Raw genomic sequence first — 23,565 nt, 5'->3', positions numbered from 1 at the left:
TTTACAGGTGGGGAAACCAGCTGGCACAGGGCCGCTCAGGTAGGAAATGACAGAAGCGAAACTCGAATCCAGGTTTCTCAGACTCCAAAGAGGTTTAACAATCAACCCCAACTCTCTGTCCCCATCCTGACCCCCCTTGGTCCTCTCTTTTATTCTCTGGATTCTCCAGGACTCCAGGTCTCTGCTTTTGATCACCACCCATCCCCATCCCTTCCCTTTATCCCTCCCCACACCTTGATCATCAGACACCCTATGGATCCCCTACGTGGCTGTGACCTTCCGACGGTCCCTAGGGGAGGACACAGGGGTAGGGGAGAGCTTGTCTAGGCAACCAGAGCTGGAGAGTCTGGGGAAAATTGAGCAAAAAAATCTTGAATGGAGAGAGGTTGCTAGAAGATGGGGTGGTGATGGGGGAGAGGTAAGACAGTAAAGAGGTCGCATGAACGAATTACTTTATAGTGATGGAACAGTTCTGTATGTAGATTGTGGTGGTGGTTACATGAAACTATACCTGTGATAAAATGACATAGAACCACGCGCGCACACACACACACACACACACACACACAAGTGCCTGTAAATAGTGAAGTCTGAGTAGGCTCTCCAACTCCCGTTGAGTTCATTGTACTGTACCAATGTCAGTTTCCTAGTTTTGACAACATACTGTGGTTACATAAGACGTTAGCATCCAGGGACGCTGGGTGAGGGGTACCAGGACCTCTCTATATTATTTTTGAAACTCCCCGTGAGCGCCAATCATTGCAAGGTAAGAATAAACAAATTCTCAGCGGTGGAAACGCAGATGACATACTTTACCTAAGCAAGGTGTGGGAAGATGTTTGCCTTGAAATTATGGTATAGGGTAGAGGAAAGTGAGACCTCTGCTTCAGGAGGGCAGAGCCCAGCCCAACAAATCAGTGCATGGCCAATATTGAATTAATGAATTAATGAGTGAATGAATGAATATGGGCACTGATATTTTCCCAAATGGTAACGATTACTAATGAAGATTGATGGTGCCATTCTTGGTACATTTTACCAAGACTGACTGCCTCGTCAGTGCAATCTCATGAGATGACTGATGTTATCCGCCCCATTTCCCAGATGAGCAAACTGAGGCTCAGAGACTTAAAGAAACCTCCCAGGGCCACTGAACTGGAATTCGAACCCAGAAAGGTCTGGATGCAAAGTTTCTATGTTTAACCTCTTTCTCTGTGCCCACAGCTAGTATCTGTTCACCTGAGACTCCCTTTGTCCTGCCCCTTTGTTCCCTGGACACCAAGGCATAGGGACTCATGCTTGTCCCCGGGGACACCCTCCCTGCCTCCTACCACTCTCCTCGGCCCCCGGGGACCACCCGAGTTACCTGGGTAGGGCACAAGGCCATTGGCATATACGGTTTCTAGGGCGGGGTGCCCGCCAGGGAAGGGCACAACACCTGCGAAGCCGTTGGTGATCGGAGCCACAAGGCCGGGCACGGCGGTGGTGCCGAGCAGCGGGGGCGAGTGCAGTCCTGGGGAGCGGAAGAGTGTCACGGGAAGCCTGATCCTGGCCCCGGCCCTGCCCACCCATCCATGGGTCCCTGGCAGACTCTCACCAGAGGCAGGGGCGATGGGTGTGGCGGGCAGCCCGTTAAGGCTGACGGCGCCGATCTGCTGGATGTGGCAGGGTGAGAAGGCCACGCCAGGGCTCAGGTAGCTGCCTGAGGTGGACAGGACCGTTGTCTGCTGCTGCATGAGCTGGGGGTGGAGAGGGAGTCAACGTGCACAGTCAAAGTGGCACCTGACCTGAGATCACGGCTCATGAGGTGGGGGGCGGGTCCTCCAGGAACTAGGGGGTCAGGCCGGGTGTCTTGGCTCAGGTCGGGGTCAGGGATCAGTTAGGAATTGGGGCTCAGCCTGGCATTAAGTCTCAGTGTAGGATCAGGGCCTAGACTAGGTTCCAGGCTCATTTAGGAATGAGAGCTCAGCCAGGGATTAGGGCTCAGTCTAAGATCAGGAGTCAGTCTGGGACCAGGGCTCAGCCAATGTTGAACTCACTCAGGGTTGGGTCTCAGCTTGGAGTCAGCCAGGAGGTTTAGCTAGAATTCAGGCTAATCTAGATTTGGGGAACAGCTAGGATCTGGGGGTCAACTAAAGGTTGGATCTTCATTTGATGTTCACGCCGGGTGAGGGTTCAGGCTGGATGTAGGGGTTGAGTCTGGTGTCCTGTCAGTCCAGAGCTGGGGCTCAGCTTGAGCTCGGAGCATAGTCCATGGTTGGGGGCTCAGCTGGGGTTGGGGTCAGGAAGCGGCCTGGATTTGGGGACTCAGCCACAGCCAGAATAAGGCCCTGAGTCAGAAAGACTGGGCCAGAGAAACAGAAAGATGGGCAAAGAGGCAGAAGCCCTAGACCGAGAATAGATGGAGAAAGAGAGTGAGACAGACTGAGCCAGATCCCCAGAGAAGTCTCAGAAGCCCTGCTGGAGACAGAAGTGTGTCTGCTGGGGTCACTCACAGCCTGGGCGTAGGCACTGTAGGGGCTGAAGGGCAGGGTGAGGGACGGCGTCAGGATGCCCAGCTGGCCCACCATCTGCTGCATGCGCCGCAGCGTCCGCTCCTTGTCCGTGTCAGCAAACTTGACCACCAGGCTGGAGGAGGCACCCTGCAGGGGCAGCCGCAAGCAGGGAGGGAAAGAAGGGGGGACGTAGCCGGGACTCTGGGGTCCCTTACGAGGGGTGTAGGGGTGTGGATAGCAGCAGCTGTCAGCCCCACCCTCGAAGTCCCAGGTGCCACAGTGAGGACAGTCTGGAGATCAGCATCCCAGGTCTCGCACTTGACCCTGCAGCCCCCTCGTGCGCACAAGTGGGGCGTCCGGGCGCGGGGGGCTGCATCTGGGGCATAGTGAGGACCCTGACTGTCAACCACACTCTCAAAATGGGTGGAGAATCCAACTGCTGGAAGGGAACAATGGGGGCCCGCATGGAGGACCCTATAGCTGTCACCCATACCTGAGAACAGGTAAGGCTCCAACCATCAGAGAGGTTGAATACCTCCTCTGATGGAGAGCTCACTCCCTGTGCCGCCCACCAGCTCCATCACTGGACAGCTCGGAGCAGGAGAAAGCCTGACCTTCGGACGAGCTGACTCCTGCCCCTCTAAGGATTAAAGCTGATGCCTGAGGACCCAGAGAGCAATAGAAGGAAGGATCTGAGACTGCCCTGCTCTTCACACCCATTTCCCAGAACAACAGAGAGTGGGCCCCCAAGGCCTGTCTTCCCCGTGGCAGATTTGGACATTTATGTACAGTGATGGTGGCTCCCAGGGCCACTTTCCTGGGAGGCAGGGCCACCCCCAACACCTGTGTGGTTCCCTCCAGGCTCTCACTGCTGCAGGCCCACAGGCTCCCGGCTCCAAACTCGTCCCTACTCTGGCCCCACGGGGACATTTCCAAATGACCTGGTCCCTTCCCTCTGGGGCCCCCCATCACCCTAGGAGGAACCCCACGCTTCTCAGCCTTGAACTGCAGGCCCCTCCAGCCCCATCTCTCCCTGCTCCTCTGGGGCTCACACACATCTGCACACACTTACACATGCATTCTGCCCACACACTCACCATTGACACTCACACACACACATGCATACACTCCCAAATACGTGCACATATACTCACACACTCACGTGCACACAGTCACACATGTACACACGTGACTGCCTACATTCACATGCATGCTCACTCCACACACAGACATTTGCCTTCACACTCCTACAGATGTACACACGTGCACTAGCTCCCCCCACATCACCCAGACACACACTCGCACATAAACACACATGTGCACTCAGATACATACTTGCACACGTGTGCTCACACGAACACACCCACTTAACACACTTGTGCATATGCAGTCACACGTGTGCACATGTGCGTATGCACCAGCGCACATGTGCACACGTATCCATACCCATTACACACACCTCGTGTGCACACTGACACCCACCTACTCACAACCACACGCTCACACACAGACATGCACACGTGCACACACCAACACACACAGTGGCCTGCGCGTACTTGCGTACGGGCAGCCACGTGCTGGCAGGACATCCATACACACTCCACACTTACTTGCAGGCTCACACACACAATCACACACATACATCCACCCATACCACCATCAGAGATTGCGCCTCTTCTCCCCACCATGACCTCTCTGAAGAAGGGCCAGGGGCTACCAGATGGCTGGGATGGTAAGGCCAGGCCCCCTTACTCCTTTCCCACCCCTACCCCCATCGCCCAGGGCAACTCCGACTCACCGGCATGGTCTGGCTGCCATGCAGGGCGTGGATGGCCGCCTGAGCCTCCGTATGGGAGGAGAACTTCACGAAGGCACAGCCTGCTCCGAGAGAAGGGGAACAGGTGAGAGGCCACAGGAGAGGGGCTGACAGCCCTGCACGGCCGGTCAGCGTGGACACAGGCAGCCCAAAAGTCGGACATCCGAGAGACAGCCAGCCATTTGTTCAGACAGACAGCTGGACAAGGAAGGATCAGACAGTAAGACAAGCACACAGCCAGCCAGCCAGATAGCGGTTTGTCCAAGACCTCATCAGAGGGTGTGAGGAGGTGCACAGGTGGAGAGGCAGGCCCTGCCCATTAGAACAAGTGAAGGGGATGGGCTTAGAGAACGCCCGCTAGCCACCAATGCCATGAGATCCAGGGTTGTAATCAGATACGCAGAATTAGAGTGACAAACCATCAGACACAGACACAGAGAGATGCAGTCCTGTGGGCACACTCAGGCAGAGGTACACTCAGACCCAGACAGATACGCCCATGTGGCCAGAGTTGGATAGATGGGGATGAAAAGTCACCAGGCAAGGGGAGAATCAGGTGGACAGACAACCAGAGACCACCAGACACAGGCAAATCCAGACAGACGGTCATAGGCTACAGTTCCAGACAGAGAGAGGGCTATGGAAGAGCCAGGCAGATTTGGGGTAAGGGGGGTGAAAATGTTCCGGGACTAGATAGTGGTGACAGTTGTACAGTTTTGTGAATTTTGTGAAGCACTTCACTGTACACTTTAAAAGGGTGAATTTTACAGTATGTGATCATATCTCAATTACAAGAAAAGAGTCAGGCAAATAAACAGTCAGGGACCATCAGATACATTCAGTCCCAGTAAGATAAAGTCGCCAGGGCAGAGACAGGCAAACTGAGACTCAGTCCCAGACAGATGAACCTCAACACGTAGAATCAGGTAGACGGAGACCACCAGGCACATGGATACCCAAACAGAAATAGCCATTTGGACACTCAGAAAGAGTGTCAGAGACTAAGAGACACAGGCGGAGTGATACTCAACCCTAGGTACATGCAGTAACGTGAGTAGACCGGAAAACAAGTTTCTGGAGATCATTAAACAATCATTCCTGCATGGTACAACCATACAGGAACGGTGGAGCAAGTAGGATCAGGCACAGGACATAGGCAAATCCAGACGGCAACAGCCCCATGGACAGAGTCAGGTGGAGACAGGCAGCCCCAGACGGACACGAGCACAAGAGTAGGACCGCGTAGGACTGGACAGTCTCTGCTCGCCCCGCCCCCCGGAGCCGGCCCCGCCCTCCCATGTGCCGCTACCGCCACCTGAGCGAGCCCCACCCTCTTGTGTACCTAGCGGGGCCCCATCCCTCCAGCCCGCTCTCCACGTGCTAGGCCCCGCCCACTGTGGGCCAGCCGCGCCCCACGATCCCGGCCCCGCCCCCTGGATCCCGCCGCGCTCTCCTGTGCCCGCTCCGCCCCGCCCCATCCCTCCAGCCCCGCCCTCCCACAGCCCCGCCCCCAGCAGCCAGCCCCGCGCACGGCCCATCACCTTTGCTGCTGCCGTCGGGCCCCCGGAGCACGGTGCACTCGTCTATGACCCCGAAGGGCTGGAACAGCCGCAGCACGTCCTCCTCTGACTGCTGCTTGTTCAGCATCCCCACAAACAGCTTCCGGTCCCCTGTGGGCGGAGACACCACCTCAGACGAGTCCTAGGCTCCGGGAATTTTCTCCGTCCCTCCAGCAGAGAGTGGAGGTAGCAGGGCGTGGAGCAGGGCGCCTGGACCCCCCCTCCCCGGGCCCTCTTCTGCGCGTGTGAGGGAGGACACAGCCACGCGCTTTCCCTGCCTAGGTCTCTCCACCTTTCCACGTGCCTGCGAGGTCCCACCTCATGCAGTGCCCCCTGCCTGGAATGCCTCTCTGTCCAACTGCTTCCACCCTCTGGGCAAAACGGCCTCTCCCTCCTATGCACTCAGAGTCCACACATAGTACCAGGGTTAGGAACTGCCTTGCCTGGCCCGGGTCCATGTCTGTCTGTCTGTCTGTCTGCCATCTAGATTTTCCAGGCAGGGGTGAGCGCTGAGGGCCCCTGCATCCTCACAGTGCCCAGAAGAGCTCCCTGCCCAACCTTGCCAGGGCTCAGGAGGGGCCAAGCAATCAACGTCTATTGAATGAATGAACAGTGTGTGGGCACAAGACCAGGTGCCTGGGGAGCCTGGGGTTGGCTTGGGGCCTGGCTGCAGGCCTGGCTGGGACCTGCCCAACTCTAAGGCCAGCGGCCAGTCTGGACCAGCCTCTCCCATGTGAGGTACGAGAACTCTGTCCCCCTCTCCCCCCGGGGGAATTGCACTGCTCCCCTGTAATCAGGAACGCGGCAGCTTCCTCTTCCAGGAAGGGTGAGCTTGGTTACTATGGAAACCCGTTCTCTGGCAGCTGTCACTCATAGGGGTGGGAGGGAGGGAGAGACATATGAGGGAGAGAGAGAGGAACAGGGAGAGACTGAGAGACAGAGACAGGCAAAGAGAGACAGTAAGGGGCAAAGAGAGATACACAGAGAAGCACAAAGAGAACCAGAGAGATAGGAGGAGAGAAAAAGATTAGGAGAGAGAAACAGAGATGGAGGGAGAGGGAGAGAAGGAGAGAGAGAATAAGAGACAGAGAGACAGAGATGAAAACATGCAGATCCCCCCCCCTCTAGTCCCTGACCCACAGTGGAAGCCAGGCTGGAGAGTGTGAAAACAGGCTCCCATTCCCGATGGGCTTTACCAGGATCCTACACATACACAGAAGTCCTAACAGCCCTACCCGCTACAGCACCTCCAAGGCTGGCTGCTCTCCCTCAGCCCCCCATCCACCTGAGATGGGGAGGGGGGTCAAAAATATCCGAGAATGACTAGCCTTGGATCCCACTGGGGACAGCCAAGCATCTCCCCATGGGCACACAGCCACCCAGAGGTCCAGCCTAATGCAGACACAGGGCCCAGCCTGCACACCCACGCGCCCAGCCGGGAACAGTCAAGCACACACGCTTGAACATATACACCCACGCAAAGCCCAGGCACGCAGATGTGCACACAGTCAGGCAGGCACCCCCACTGCACCTGCCAGAAACACACATGCACTTGGGCACACACTCGCATACATCTGCGCACAGCCGTGCCCAGGAAGGCATGCTCATATACACACACCTGCACTTGCTCAGACATGCAAACATGCACACACACGCAGAGCCCAGAAACCAATCCATAGTCCTTCAGGGGCCCCATCCCCTCTGTGTCTGAAGATCCCCGTTATTGCACCCTGAGATGAGTGGGGTATTTCAAGTTCTAGGGGAAAGCAGCAGGACCTGGCCACACCTCCCACTGCTGGGCCTGTGGCCCTGTGGTTAGGAGGAGGGGACACGGCCTCCCTACTCTCCCCCCCCACCCCAGGCTGGGCCTCTGCCTCTCCCACCACCTTTGTGCAAGGATTTCCCTCCTCCCGTTCCTCTGCCAACCCGCAGCCTGGTGGCCACGGAGAGATGACAACTACCTCCTCGGCTTTCGCTGTCCGCAGGCTTCACCTGGATTGGCCGTGCCATCTGTGGAGAGAGGGGGGAGGGAGGTCAAGGTGGGCAGTGGGGGTAGCATGGGTGGGAGCTTCACCTGAGCTCTGCTGGGCACTCCTGTCCACCTCCCCAGCCTCAGCATCCCACCAACCTCTGGCAGCAACCAGCACCTCAGTCACACCAAGTGACACATGGTCCCACCTACAGGGCTTTGCTCTTGCTGCCTGGAAAACTCCCACTTTGCCTTCATAGCCCAGTAACAATAACCCTTCATCCAGGGAGTCTTCTTGCCTCCCCAAGTGTGATAGATTGTTTGCAAAGATGGCCCAACTCCTGCAGTCCCTGTATGTGACGTGATTTTGTGGTTCTTCTCATCAAGAACTGGAGTCTATTTCTCCACCTTTTGCTTTTGGACTTGGCCATGCGACTTGCTCTGACCAAGAGAATGTGGTGGAAGTGAAGTTGTGAGAGTTCCAAGCCTTGCCCTCAAGAGAAGTTGCCTTTTTGGAACCATGGAGGTTGCCAGGTGGACAAATCCAGGCGAGTTACTGGAAGACGGGAGATCTCATGCACAGAGATGCCCTGCTGACACACAACGCATGGGAGTCCTGGCTCAGCTAGCCTCAGTCGAGCCCCAGTTGACTGCAACTGCATGAATGACTCAGGACAAACCAGTAGAAGTGCCAGCTAAGCCCAGCCTGAGCTTGTTAACCAACAGAATCATGAACAAATAAAATGGTTGGGGCAGTTTATTACTCAGCAGTAGCTGACTGATACACCAAGGCAGCTACTTTTAGCCAGCTCCCTGAGCCTCGAGTGGGGGGAACTGTCATACTTCAGTGGACCGGCCTGCAATCTGGACTTATTGTTCTGGACTCTGTCCCCCACTCCCAGCACTGAAAATGGAAGAAACCAGTGAACTGTTCAGTGGAAGAAATCCTTCTCTAACCCCCACTCCTGCAACTTACCCAGCCAGGGGTATCAGCTAATGTGAATATTTCAGAACAGATTTGAGGGATGTGGGGTTGGGTGGCATTTGCTTCTCTGTTGATTCTAGGACAGAATCTTCCTCCCAACCCGGTGCCTCTGGTGAACTCCTACTCATCCTTCAAAACCCAGCTCAAAAGTCCCCATGCAGGCAATCCTTCCACGTTTTTGGGTCCCTTCCTCCCTCTGCCTCAGGGCAGGAAGTGTCTATGTGTTGCTCTGTTTCCCTCCAGACTGAGACCATAACATCACAACCCCGCCCCTCAGGGCAGGGTACAGGAGAGAATCAGAGGAGTTTGCTGAACTGAACTGACGAGAAGGAAGTGGCCAACACCCACCAGCATAGAAAGGCACCTGGTCCCTCTGCACCAGGCCTGGGGTTGGAAAGAGTGCTGGTCCCAGCCCCCCTCCCAGGTCAGACAATCTCGGAGTAGATCCCCACAGCCATTCAGAGGTGCTTGATAAACATGTTTTTAAATCACAGTGCAGCTGCCCAGCAAGCTTTCAGAAAGATGCACAATTTTTACGCTGTTTTACAGATGTCAAAATCAAGGCCTGGAGAGGTTATTTTTCTGCTTCCCTTCCCCTTAGTGAGCCCCTCCCGCTCTGATACCCTCCCTCTTTCTGAGTGTGTGTCTGGGGCACATATGGGCCTCCTCAATGTGAACACAGCCTTGGGAGCCCCAGACCAGAGAAGCTTCTGTTTTCCCTACTTGGCCCCCACTTCCCCCAGCCCAATCTTCCTGCCACCCAGCCACACCCTCAGAGGAACCCTGACCACCTGGGAAAGGCCAAACCACATCCCCCTTCCCCCACCATACACACACACACACACACACACACAGACACACACACACACACACACACACACACACACACACACCCTGGGCCCTCTTCACCTGGGTGCCACACCCCTCTAGCTGGAGGCGGGAGGGGAGATTATTTCAACCCATGGGACCAGTTTCTGGGCTGAGGGCAGACTGAGGTGGTGAAGGGAGGTGGGGGGGATGGGGCACCTGGGCTCCAGCCTCCCGTTCCCCCACCCCTCTCACCCGCCTCCGCTGGCCCTCACCTCCCCCCCCCCACCCCCAGCACCTTGGACAGATGAGGATGGGGTTGCCATGGCAACGCTGATTCACCACACGGAAGCTGGCAATTGTTGTTGCCATGGAAACCGCCTCTTAGGGGCGAGCCCAGCTCCTGCCTTGCACAAAAGAGATATTTAAATATAATCTTCTGGAGATGGATAAGCCGAGGGAGGGAGCGAGAGAGGGGGACCACAGGGAGGGAACCTGCCCCCATCACGGCATCCTCCATCCCCACCCCATTCTCGCGGCCTGGCTACCTGCTTCCCACCTCCCCCACCCGCTGCAGAGCCTGGGACCTTCCGCCTCCGACTGGGAGGCCTCTTCCCCCTCCTGGGTCAGGTCGGCGCGGGGGTGGGGGGGTGGTCCTGGTCTGGCTCTGAGAAGCCAGGTGGGCAACCCCTTCCTCTCTAGTCGCCCACTCGAAAGCCAAGGCTGCGAGGCCCGGCCATCCACACCCCGCGGACCCGCGCCTCGCCTTACCCACCGGCCTGCAGACGCGCGCCAGGCTGGCATTCATGTGCCGCCTCCCGCCCGGCTGGCCCTGGGCGCACGGGCGCGCACACGCCGCACGCACACTCGGGCTCCGGGCTCCGCGCCTCGTTCTCCGCGCCTAACGCCCAGGCGATCCGCCCGCCAGAGGCCGGGCCCTGCGCGCGCTGCCCGCCCAAGCCGGGAGGAGGCGTGCCAGGGGAGAGCTGGGTCTCCCCCCCACCCCAACCCGCCCATCTGGCTCTGCCCACCTCCTTCCGGCTCCCTCTCTCCATCTGTCCCACTGAGGTCTTTGCCGAGTGCCCTTCCTCCCTCCTCCACCTTCTCTGGCTCCCCATCACCGCACCCTTTCCCTGCCCCCTCCCTTCCTCTTTACACTTATTCAACAACATTCCCCTGTGCCTCATGCTGAGTAATTCTGCAGCCTCAGGGAGCACCCCACTAGTCTGGCAGAGGGGGAAACAGAGGCATATGCAGACACTTCCAGACTCATGGGGTCAGGGTTGGGGCAGAGGGAAGGATCAAGTGCTGGGAGAGCCTAGAGCCGAGAACAATGAAGAGCCAAAGGCTATCATCCTGGGGGTGCACTGAAGATGGAAAATCTGCAGTGGGTTTTGAAGTATGAATAGGAGTTGGTGGTGGGGCGGGGGGAGCATGTTGGAGCCATACCTACGTCCACTGATTCATTTAATCTCCAAACAACTTTATGAGATGGGAACATGCCCCTTTTACAGACAGCAAATCAGAAAGAGAGGGGAGAAAATCAGAAGCAGGGGTCAGACCTACTACCAGTTTCCTCGGGGGCCTCTGAAGACACAGCCATTCCTCCAGTCAAGGATCAGGTGGGATAGGGCTCTGGGTGGGCATACATTAAGTGGTTGGAATCCAGTTCTTGCTCTGCCACCTAGCTTTTGCTGAGTGACTTCAATCAAGCCATACACCACTGGGAAAACAGGGTCCCGTATGTCTGACCTGTGTGTATTACCGATGGGGAAACTGAGGCCACTGTGGGGAGGAACTGTAGGAAGATTCTTCGGTAGACAGGCTGGGGCCCAAAATATTCTCCTGGATTTGCAAAGCTATGCCTTTAGATGTGGGGGCCCAGGGAAAGCCCCAACTGGGTGGTTTCTGGATGGTGAGGAAGGGAAGGAAGCAAAGTGGACCCCTATCTGGGCCGCCCGGGCTACCATTCCAGCCTCTTCCTCTCCCACCCGAGCCCCAGCCCAACCTCCAGACCAAGCCCCTCTCCTGGTCTAGATTCTGCCTTGGTTCCCTATTGCCCTTGGGGTAGAGTGACAGATCCTCATCCTGGCATTCGAGGCACCTTTACTGCTCAGTCCCAGCCATTCCGGGCCCCTCCTCCTCCCACACCCCGAGGACACAGGGCTGGAATGCGCCCCTGTACACCCCATCCTCGCCCCACAAGCCCCTTGAATGCCACCCAACCCCGAAGCCTTCCCCTCCATCCCCATCTGCTTTGGTTGCTTTGCCCAGGCATTGCCTTGGTGGTGACACATCCCCCAACACACACACCGTCCCTCTTTGGGATGAACTCCTGAAGTTAGGGCTGGGGGGCTCTGGGAACTCCTCCCCAGAAAGACCCAGCATAGGGTCCACAAATGACAACTGAGATGAAACGAGACGAGACCTATGGTTTCCAGACTCCTGTCCTATGGGCAAGAGTGAGGCAGGCGTGCTGGGCACAGTGCCCTGCACGGGAAGTAACCCAAGAGCTCGTGCCAGGCATGTCTGCACTGTCCCCATTTCACGGGAGAAAACAGGCTCGGCAAGAGACGTGACTGGCCAGAGTCCCACAGCTCGACTTGCCTGGGACCCTGCGTTCATTCACTCAGCATCTATTTGCCAAGTGCGCGCTCAGCATCTGGCCTGTGTCACCTCAAAGGACCCTCAAAACACTCCGCAAACCCACTTTACAGACTAGGAGACTGAGGTCTGGGGAAGCCAAATCATGAGACATTCGGCACTTGGGGCCCCCCCGCCCATTCTCAGGGTTGGCTTGACTCTGAGCCGAGTCATGGGATGTGGGGCTGGATCGTGCAAAGGGACCACTTCAGAGACCCCTGTGTGCACAGAAGGGGCTTCAGGAGGGGCCTGTGGGGGGACTCATAGCTGGACAAACTCATCCTTTTCCAGGGTGCTCAGATGAGCAGCAGGGCGGCCGCCAGGTCTGGGGCATCCCTCACCCACCAAGGCCTTCACGAAGAAAGAGGTGACATTGCCTCACATGGCCCAGCCCCTCACCGTCCAAGAGGCAGGAGCTGGACCTGTTGCCTGTTGTCGATGGAGGTGAGGGTATGAGGAGGGGAGGGGGGATCCCTTCCATCCGCAGGAACCCCGTCCTGGGGTTTGACAGCCAGCAAAGAACTCCTGCGGGAATCAGAGACATCTGCCCAGCGTGGATTCCAGGGTCCTGCGGTCCATTCTGGGTTCTATTCTGGGCTTCTGTTATTCAATGTAGGATCCTATTCCAGAGTGCTGAGATTTGATTAAACTGCGTCCCCCACGGACGCTGCTGTCATACTCGAGGAGAGAACTGGAAGTGAGAGTGGGTGGGTCACTCGCTGCAGAAAGCAGCGTTATGGGGGGTGGGGGCCTGGGCTCTGCCAGGGCACAGAGAGATGCACCGGGTCGGCAAACGACGGGGACCACCCCCCTCCTGGGTCATCAAGAGACAGAAAAACAGAAGCATCCGCTTTATACGACTCCTCCAACACACACACACGCACACACACGGGGACAGGAGAGATGGTGGCTGTCCGTCTCTAGCGCCGCAACCCAGCCCCGGCCTCCCCGCCCCCCGACTCCCGAGCGGTGCGCGCGGGTGTGCGCGGAGACGTGAGCCCGCGGGGTGGGCTTTCTCTTGCGGCCGGCCGAGGCTCCATCCTCTGGCGGAGACGCCTGGGAGGGGGCTCGGACGCCTGTGCTCCGCTGCCGCTGACAGGCAAGGGGGTCTCCCGCGCAGTAGCCCCCACGCCTCCTCGTGCGATCGGCAAGCAAGCCTCCAGCGCTTGTTCTGAAAGGCTGATTCCATTTCTGCGGGTGTTCTCAGGCAGGGAGGCTCACCCCCCACATCAGCTTCTTCGCTCCTCAGAATTGGAAGATACACGTACTCAGGGATCGGAACTCCTGGGTATGCACCTGACCCAAACGTGGCACGTGTCCACCAAAGACAAAACACCGGCAATGATCTCTATGCCTTAAGAGCAAAACTAGAAACAACCCAAATGTCCACCAGCAGGAGAGTGGATGAATAAATGGTGTGTCGCAGCCATGGAATACCACACAGCGATGACAAAGTGCAAAGCGCTGAGGGGTGATATTGAATCTCACGGGCGCGGTACCAGAAGAAAAGCAGGGGTTGGTTACCGTAAAAGTCAGGGCAGCAGCTCCTCCAACAGAAGAGAGGGGTTTGGGCTTGGGGACGTGGGACGGGGTGGTGTCCAGGGTGCCAACTGTGTAGTGGTAACAGGGTGCTTGCTTTGTAATCAGTTGGGTTGCATGCACTTTTCTCTAAGTGTGCAGTATTTTTCAAATTTTAAGAAAAAAATTTTTAAGCCAGGCTCTACTCCCACAGAATGCTGCCCCAGTCAGGAGGTGGCCCCCAGGGGCCCCTCCGTCCCCAGGGTCCAGCCCCGAGCCACCTCCTTCTTCTTTATCAAACATCAGCCCGCACCTCCAGGGAGGAAGGGGGCCAGCTTGCAGGAACTGAGCCAGAGAAGCCAGAGGCTCAAGGTCTGTGGAGCTGGGTGGCTGGAGCTGCAGTCTTCACTCTGCTGGGTGACGTCAAACAAGTCCCTTCCTCTCTCTCACCACAGTCTCCCCACCTTTCAAATGGGGTGAGCAGCAGCCCTGGTGCCCCCCTGACATGGCAGATGGATGAGGTGCCCCGGCAGTGCTGGGAAACAGTGATAACCCTGGGGAAACTGAGGCCCAAGAAGAGAAGGGCATTGCTTGAGACTCCTCACCCATCCCCACTGTCAGCAGGTGTCAAAGAGAGACGGGGAACTCCCTAGCCTAGATGTATGATGACACTGCACCATGCTCCTGGTTCTAGAACATTGTAGCCTGCACTGTCTAATATGGTAGCTGACTCCCAGCCTAGAACATTCTAGGTCTGCACTGTCTAACATGGTAGCTGACCCCAAGTCTAGAACATTCTAGCCTGCACAGTCTAACATGGTAGCTGACCCCCAGCCTAGAACATTCCAGGTCTGCACTGTCTAATATGGTGGCTGAGCCCTGGTCTGGAACATTCTGGGTCTGGGCTCTCCGAAACAGTAGTTGATCCCTGATCTAGAATATTCTAGATTTGCACTGTCCAGTACGGTAGCCCTTAGCCACATGTAGACATTGGAAGTTTAAATTTACATCTATTAAAATTAAATAACATTAAAACTTCAGTTCCTGTGTCACTCTTGCCCCTTTTCAAGGGCTCCATAGCCACACGGAGCTAGTGGCCACCCTATTGGACAGCGCAGAGAGAACACTTCCACCTTCAAGTTCTGTTGGACAGCAATGGTCTATAATGGGGATTGGCAAACTACAGCGCTATTCGGGCCCCCAATCTGTTGTTGTCAATAAAGTTTTACTGGCACACAGCCATGCCCATTTGTTCACTTGTCATCTGTTACTGTTTTACACTTTGAGTAGATGTGACAGAGGCTGTATGGCCGGCAAAGCCATACATTTCTGCTTTACAGAAAAAGCTGGCTGACCCTTGGCCTGGAACATTTTAGAACTATGCCATCCACTAGAGCAGCCGACAGCCACACGTGGCTACTGAGCACTTGAAATGTGGCTTGTGTGACCGAGAAACGGAACTGTGTTTAATTGTGTTCAGTTAAAATTAATATAGGACTTCCCTGGTGGCGCAGTGGTTAAGAATCTGCCTGCCAATGCAGGGGACACGGGTTCCATCCCTGCTCCGGGAAGATCCCACATGCCGCGCAGCAACTAAGCCCATGTGCCAGAACTACAGAGCCTGCGCTCTAGAGCCCGCGAGCCACAACTACTGAAGCCCACACACCTAGAGCCCGAGCTCCGCAACAAGAGAAGCCACCGCAATGAGAAGCCCGCACACTGCAATGAAGAGTAGCCCCCGCTCGCCGCAGCTAGAGAAAGCTGGCGTGCAGCAAGGAAGACCCAACGCAGCTAAAAATAAATAAATAAATTTATTTTTTTAAAAAAATTAATATAAAGGTAAATCTAAGTCTAAAACCTGTTACTAGCCGACTTCATTCTTGGAAAACCTTTAAGTATGTTTAGGACAATGGGCAAGTGAATCTATTTTTTCAACTGTCAATTTTATAAAATGCAAATCCAGATCGAGCATCTCTGATAACCACTGAGTGTCCCACTTGAGATGGACCAGAAGTGTGCAATCCACACACCGGATTTTGGAACACTTAGGATGAAAAAAAGGAATGTGAACTATCTCGTTAATAAGTTTTACGTGGGCTCTACTGACTGCCTCTTGATAGGATTTTGGAGATAGTGGGTTAAAATAAAAGATAGCATTAAAATTCATTTCAACTGTTTCTTTTTACTCATTAAATGATGCTCCTAGAAAAATCTAAATGCTATACATGGCTTGTATTCTATTTCTATTAGCACCGTTCTAGAACATTAACCGTCTCCTCATTCTCCTAAACAGGGTTTCTCAGCCTCAGCACTGTTGATCTGGGGCTGGGGAATTCTCCATCGTGGCGGGCCGTCCTGTGCACTGTAGGGTTTGGAGCAGCATCCCTGGACTCTACCCACAAGACGCCAGCAGCATCTCCTGGTCATGACAACCACAAATGTCCCCAGACATTGCCCAGTGTCCCTGGGGGCAGTAAACTCGTCCGTCAGGCTCTCACATGTCCTTGCCCTCAGCAGGCCAGGCATGTTCCTGCTTCCAAGTCTTGGTATACCCCGTGCTCATACCACCCCCATCTGCCACGATCCTCCCCATTGCTCAAGACTCAGCTCAAATGCATCCCCCTCCAAGAAGCCACCCTGTTTGCCCTCCGCGAGGCCATCAACGCAGGTCACCTGGTTCTCCCTTGAGATGCTGCCCACAGTGACCCTTATATCTGGCTCTTCATTTTGTGGTCACCCCTTGTAGTGAGTTGAATGGCTGTCCTCCCTAAAAATATGTCCAAGTCCTAACCCCTGGAATCTGTGAGTGGGAACTTATTGGAAAAGGCATCTTTAGAGATGTAATTAAGTGATAGATCTGGACACGAGGTCATCCTGGATTTAGGTGAGCCTTAAATCCAATGACTGGTGTCCTCATAAGAGAAAGGCAGAGGGGCCTCCCTGGTGGCACAGTGGTTAAGAATCCGCCTGCCAATGCAGGGGACACAGGTTCAAGCCCTGGTCCGGGAAGATCCCACATGCCGCAGAACAACTAAGCCCGTGCGTCACAACTACTGAGCCTGCGTTCTAGAGCCCGTGAGCCACAACTACTGAGCCTGCACTCTAGAGGCCGTGCTCCGCAACAAGAGAAGCCACTGGACTGAGAAGCCCATGCACCGCAACAAAGCGTAGCCCTTGCTTGCCGCAACTAGAGAAAGCCCGCACGCAGCAACAAAGACCCAACACAGCCAAAAATAAATAAATTTATTTAAAAACAAAGAGAGAGAGAGAAAGGTACAGACTTCCGTGACGGCGCAGTGGTTAAGAATCTGCCTGCCAAGGCAGGGGACACGGGTTCCATCCCTGGTCCGGGAAGATCCCACATGCCGAGGAGCAACTAAGCCCGTGTGCCACAACTACTGAAGCCCGCGTGCCTAGAGCCCATGCTCTGCAACAAGAGAAGCCACCACAATGAGAAGCTCACGCACCGCAACGAAGTGTAGCCCCTGCTCGCCGCAACTAGAGAAAGCCCGCGTGCAGCAACAAAGACGGAGCGCAGCCAAAAATAATAAAAATAAAATTAATTAATTTAAAAAACAAAGACTCCTCGCTCCCAATGCAGGGGGCCCGGCTCCGATCCCTGGTCAGGGAACTAGATCCCACATGCATGCCGCAACTAAGAGTTTGCATGCCACAACTAAGGAGCCAGCGAGCCGCAACTAAGACCCGGCGCAACCAATGAATAAATAAATAAATAAATATTTTTTAAAAAGACAGAGCGAGAGAGAGAGAAAGGCAGAGGGAGGTGGGAGAGCTGAAGACACAGAGAAGAAGGCCACGTGATGTCAGAGGCAGGGGTTGGAGGGATGCGTCTACAAGCCAAGGATTGCCAGCGACCACCAGAAGCTGGGAGACAGCCTGGGATAGAATCTCCCTGAGAGCCTGCAGAGGGAGGGCAGCCCTGCTGACAACTGGATCTTGGACTCTGGCTCTTAGAACTGGGAGACTGTAAGTTTCTGTTGCTTTAATACACCCAGTTTGTGATGCCTTGTTAGAGTGGCCCTAGGAGACGTCTACACCCCCGGATTTACTCCCATCCTGAAAGTCAGGGTCTGCCCTCAAGGGACCCCCAATCTAGGGGGAGACATAGGCAGACGCAGACACCCCCAGCCCCTAGGGGTCAGGGATAAGCAGAGGGAGGAGATAACAGGGGTCGCCTTGAAAGCAGCGTAGAGATTCTCCAGGTAGGAAGGCAGTTTCCCACACGTTCTCCACACGACCTAGAGGTTGGTGTTCTTTCTGGGTCCTTAGTATCTGGAGAGTGAGGAATTTCTAGGAACTAGGGGCTGCCGGAGACCAAAATATAAGAGCTTAACATCTCCAAAAATGGAATCTACTTTGTACCCACATTTTTTTTTTTTTTTTTTTTTGCGGTACGCGGGTCTCTCACTGCCGTGGCCTCTCCCGTTGCAGAGCACAGGCTCCAGATGCGCAGGCTCAGCGGCCATGGCTCACGGGCCCAGCCGCTCCGCAGCATGTGGGATCTTCCCGGACCGAGGCACGAACCCGTGTCCCCTGCACCGGCAGGCGGACTCTCAACCACTGTGCCACCAGGGAAGCCCTGTACCCACATTTTTTAACAACCCCCTCTCCAGCCTGGACAGATGGACCTGGTGATGCCCATTTTGGAGACAAGGATGACTGAGCCTCTTAAGGAAAGATACTGTCAAGGTCACACAGGTTGGGAGGAGTGTAGCTGGGATGGGAACCCACAGGATCACAGAAGTGGGGGGGGGTGACACATGGAGGAGAGGCTCTGGAGAGCAGGATGTGGGGATGGCAGGGCTGGGGGGGGATGGGGGAGGGAGGAGGAGAAACTTGTTCAAAGGGCATGCTGTGGCCAGTTTGAGCTCTGCTGGGTCTGGGGTGCCTGGGAGAGTCACCAGGGGGTGGTTTCTGCACACAGAGCTGGCGAGAGAAGTGCAGCATAGGTGCTCAATGAAAGTTTGCTGGTGGCTGGATAGATGGATGAAAGAACTCGATCCATGGGCTGGGAGAGTGAGCAGAGAGAGGAGGACAGAGAGCCCTGAGCCTGACACAGAGAAGGAACCCCGGGCAACTGGCATCTTTACATCCTGAAGAGGCCTTGGACCAGAGACCAGCCTGGAAAGAGGGGCGGGGCATACAGGGAGGGATGGCTCCTTGACTCCTGGCCCTTCCACCGTCTGCCAGAGCCCAGCTTTAGCCCCCAACACAGGGGGAACAGGCCCCTGAGGCCTCAGGCAGCCAAAGGCACTGGCTTTGGATCTCAGTGATCCCATCAGGAAAATGGGCGCAGGGGAATGGGGACGAGGGACTTAGCTGATGGGGGCGGAGGGAAACTTCTAGGAACGTTGGCAAATCTCCATGTGGGTATTGATTTCTCTGAACAGAGAGTCAGAGCTTCCAGCCAGGACCTGATGCCACAAAAAAAAAAAAAAAAGGTCCACTGGATATGGAAGGATTGGGAAACAGCACTGGAGCTGTTGCTAGCATGGGGTCTGCAGTCAGACCATGAAGGTCATATCCCTGTTCTGCTGCTTGCTGGCTGCCAGAACTTGGACAAATCCACTACCAAACTTTGTCCCTCCAAGGTGTCCCTCCCCAAGGCCCCCTGGCTCCTGGCAAGTTGCCAGGACAGAATATGGCAGAAATGAGAGTGTGTCATTCTGAAAGGAAGACATAAAAGGTGCCGTGGCTTCCTCCTGGCTCTCGCCTGCTCCGATCACATGCCCTGGGGGAAGCCAGCAGCCCTGTTGTGAGGCCCCTCCCTCAAGCAGCAGGCACCAGGGAGATGCCCACGGGGAGAGACGCTGAGGCCTCCAGCCAACAGTCGAGCTCTGGCTGACAACTTCACTGCCACCTCAGGAGAGACCCCAAAGCCAGGACCACACAGCAAACTCATGCCCCAATTCCTGACCCCTGGCAACTGTGAGATAACAAATGCTGATTTTTTTTTTTTTTTTTTTTGCGGTACACGGGCCTCTCACTGTTGTGGCCTCTCCCGTTGTGGAGCACAGGCTCCGGACGCACAGGCTCAGCGGCCGTGGCTCACGGGCCCAGCCGCTCCGTGGCATGTGGGATCTTCCCGGACCGGGGCACGAACCTGCGTCCCCTGCATCGGCAGGCGGACTCTCAACCACTGCGCCACCAGGGAAGCCCGAATGCTGATTTTCTGAAGCCACTAAGTTGAGCAGTAATTTGTGGTGCATCAGGAGATAACTAATACAGTCCGTAGAACCCCACTGTGCCCCTTGACGCTAACCTGTATGGACGGACCTGCCCTCCAGTTTCCAGTTGATTTGGGGAGGTATTGACAGAAGGTCCAAGGGAGGGAGAAGAGTGAGTTCCGGATGGTGTTTATTCCACAGGCTCTAAGTCACCTTTGCAAGTCCTGTTCCTTCTCCTGGCATGCCCTGCCTTCTCATCTTTCAAGTCTCTTCTCAAATGCCACCTACTCTGTGAATCCCTCCATGACCTTCGGTACAGTTTCACCCCATTGTACTCTTCCAATGCTGAAGACCAGAGAGGTTGAGTTACTGGCTCATTGTCACACAGCAAAAACAGGTGGGAGCTAAATGAGGAGCCCACTGATGTGGCCACCAAAGTGTATGCTCTTGCCTCTGCCACTTCACCTTCCAAAGAGGGGCTCTTTGTTCTGCAAGATAAGGTTGAGACCACCCCCTCCCAAACATTGTGATGCTTATTCAGAGTTGAGTTAAACCCATGCCACAGCTTCATGTCCCTAGCAGGCGAACCCCAGATTGTCCACTGTCAGCCGTGCTGTGCCCATGCTCCCAGCAGTGATGGCATGATGCCACCAAAGCATCTGCTGAATCTTCTTGAGGCTGAAGGGTCCCTGAGATTTCCAGAGGGAAGGGGCGACACCCCCACCCCCGAACTCATGGGGGGTGCCACAGTTCTCACTGGAGACCTGGCTTGGCTGGCTCAGGGGGACCATCCATCCTTTACTGGGGGCAGGGACCTCCTGCCCACCCAAAGAGGACAGGGCTGATAAGAGAGACCAGCAGGGACAGAGCCTGGGCCAGCTTTCCCTGGGGAGGAACTATTACATTAAGGGGCCATAGCTTCATTTGCTCCATAAGAACAAGGGGAAAGAGAACCCCTTCCCTTTTTATGGTGAGAAACAGGTAGGGTCTAGGCTCCTCCCTGAGGCCCACAGGCCCTGCACATCTGCCTCTCTCACCTCCCTGCCCTCCCCTCCTCCCTCTCTCCCCCTCGCTCATTCTGTTCCAGACACATGGGCCTCCTCGCTGTTTCTCCAACACACCAGGCCCAGTCCTGCCCCAGGGCCTTTGCACAGGCTGTCCCTCTGCCCTGCCAATATTTCCTCATCCTTCAGGTTTCAGTCCAATGACACTCGCATGCTAAGTCAGGTGCCCTTGTGCAGTATGCAGCCTGCACGCCACACAACAACCCTGATGTGAAGTGTACAGCATGGGATGCAGTAGGCACACAAGAAATGCTCATTCTGGTGATTTCTGTCTCCCTGTTCCTTATGCCTCTTTCTGAGTCCAGAAGCACGTGGGCTTCACAGCTGATCCCCGGAAGGGCCTTAGCCTTCCCCAGGCCGAAAGCATCTCCTCCGTGTGTTCCCTCCCTTCCCAGACAGCACCCAGGACTCACCCCGGGCAAGGTCTTCTGTTCGTGCAGGGCAGTCTGAGCTTTGATGGCGGAGTCCCTGGCACAGTAGGTGAGAAAGGCACAGCCTGGAGGGGAGACAAAAATGGGTGTTAGGAGAAAAGGATGCTGTATACCCATGTTCACAGCAGTATTATTCACAATACCCAAGAGGCAGAAACAACCCAAGCATCCACTAACTGATGAATGGATAAACTAAACGTGGTCCACCTGTACAATGGAATATTACTCAGCTTTATAAAGGAAGGAAACGGGACTTCTCTGGCGGTCCAGTGGTTAAAACTCCATGCTCCCACTGCAGGGGCACAGGTTCGATCCCTGGTTGGGGAATTAGGATCCCACATGCCGCACGGCACAGCCAAATAGATAAATTAAAAGGAAGGAAATTCTGACACATGCTACAACATACATGAACCTTGAGGATGTTATGCTCAGTGAGAGAACCAGACACAGAAGGATACTGTGTGATCCCACTCACATGAGGTCCCCAGAGGAGTCACATCCATAGAGACAGGAAGTAGATGGTGGGGGCCAGGGGCTGGGGGAGGATGTGGGGAGTTAGTGTTTCATGGGGACAGAATTTCAGTTTGGGGAGATGAGAAAGTTCTGGAGGTGATGGTGGGGATGGTTACACAACAGTGGGAATGTACTTAATGCCACTGAATTGCACACTTAAAAATGGTTAAAATGGTCAACTTTATGTTATGTGTATTTAACCACAATAAAAGAAATTTAAGGAAAGAAAAGAAGGAGAAATGATTAAGGTGGTAAATTTAATGTTATGTGTATTTTACTACAATTTAAAAAACAAAAAGAGAAAAGGAGGCTGGAGCCCCCTTTGGGTGTGGGGCAGTAGGAGTAGCTCAGCTCTCCCCTCCCACACGTACATTTCCCAAAGGGTGAGACAGGGAAAGGCAGAGAGGAGAATCAGTTGTTAATTAAATCCGTGGCTGATGCTAAAATGCGGGGCGAGGTGGGGGAGGGGAGAGGGGGCAGAGCTGCTGCCCCAGGGAGGAGGGTGGGGAGGGCACCAGCAGCCCCAAGGAGTCAGAAGAGGCCTCAACCCTGGAATGAGGAGCACAGTGACTCTGCCACTAACCAGCTTTGTGGCCTCGGATGGGACGCTGCCCCTGTGTGGGCCTCAGTTTCCCCCATCAGAGAGGATGGTCCGAGGGTACGGTGGGATTGACCCACCAAGGGGCGGGGAGCGGAGCTACAAGGGGGGGTGTGTGGCGTCAAAGGGCAGGGCCAATCAGGAGAGGCAAGGGGCGGGGCCGGCCCTAAAGTAGTCTAGACAGAGGGTGTGATTGGAGGAAGTCCTGAATGGGGGCGGGGGGTGAGAAGCGTGAGAGCCACAGGGACAAGAAAGGTTGAGAGACAGACACAGAAGAGGAGCGAGCAGAGGGAGGCGCCCAGAGAAAGGCCAATGAGATCAAAGATATTTTGAAAGATGTTTGCCCGAGGCGGGCTAGAGGATGCAGACAAGTTCCCTGGGATGGACATAGGGATCCGGGCTCCAGCGCTGGGTTGCCTCTCTAACCCCTATGGACCTCAGTTTCACTGTCTGTGAAATGAGACCATGGTTGGCTGCTCTGATGCTGTCGAGTCCTGTGTCCTCCATGCCCAGCTCCCTCCCCATGGTCTCTCTGCCTTCCCCGAAGAGGACCCCCTGTGCAGAGCCCCTAGGAACAGCTCCGTGGGCACCACTTCCGCCCCAGGCTGGAGCTAATTAAAGCCGCATCCTGCTGGGCTGCGCTCACTACGCGGCTGCTCCCACCAGCTGGGCCTGGTGATGGGGAGGGGTCCCCGCCCCAGGCCTGAGAGGTGCCCTGCAGCCCTGGGGAAGGGGCACCAGGCAGAGCTGAGGACAGCTTCTAGCATTTAAAAAACATTTAAATGTGTTGGGAATGTAAAATTGTGCGGCCGCTGTGGAGAACACTTTGGCAGCTCCTAAAAAAAGTTAAACATAGAATTACCATATGATCCAGCAATTCCACTTCTGGGTATATATCTCAAAAGAATTGAAAGCAGGGACTCGAAGAGATATTTGCACACCCGTGTTCATAGCAGCATTATTCACAACAGCCAAAAGG

The 23,565-nt window shown here is 55.3% G+C and overlaps 1 protein-coding gene across 7 annotated transcripts in view; it reads right to left on the bottom strand.

Annotated features, from left to right (window-relative positions):
* Positions 1 to 23,565, bottom strand: part of CELF5 (CUGBP Elav-like family member 5) — a 51,550-nt gene that overhangs the window by 11,239 nt on the left and 16,746 nt on the right. For 6 of the 7 annotated variants that reach the window (XR_009563576.1, XM_060297386.1, XM_030845808.2 and 3 more), the window contains exons 2-8: positions 21,458 to 21,540; positions 7,829 to 7,880; positions 5,853 to 5,981; positions 4,294 to 4,373; positions 2,496 to 2,642; positions 1,598 to 1,739; positions 1,367 to 1,513 (exon numbers count right to left, since the gene is read on the bottom strand). Coding sequence is in view for 6 of the 7 variants with exons in the window: in XM_060297386.1 (XP_060153369.1) it covers positions 1,367 to 1,513; positions 1,598 to 1,739; positions 2,496 to 2,642; positions 4,294 to 4,373; positions 5,853 to 5,981; positions 7,829 to 7,880; positions 21,458 to 21,540 (780 nt within the window). In the remaining variant the exon portion in view is untranslated. The remainder of the gene's footprint in view (positions 1 to 1,366; positions 1,514 to 1,597; positions 1,740 to 2,495; positions 2,643 to 4,293; positions 4,374 to 5,852; positions 5,982 to 7,828; positions 7,881 to 21,457; positions 21,541 to 23,565) is intronic. The other variant, XM_030845809.2, reaches the window with a different exon arrangement.

Source organism: Globicephala melas, chromosome 3, assembly GCF_963455315.2.
Source record: "Globicephala melas chromosome 3, mGloMel1.2, whole genome shotgun sequence".
Lineage (NCBI taxonomy): Eukaryota > Metazoa > Chordata > Mammalia > Artiodactyla > Delphinidae > Globicephala > Globicephala melas.
Note: the sequence above shows the minus strand (reverse complement) of the source record. Positions and strands in the feature narration are given on the sequence as shown.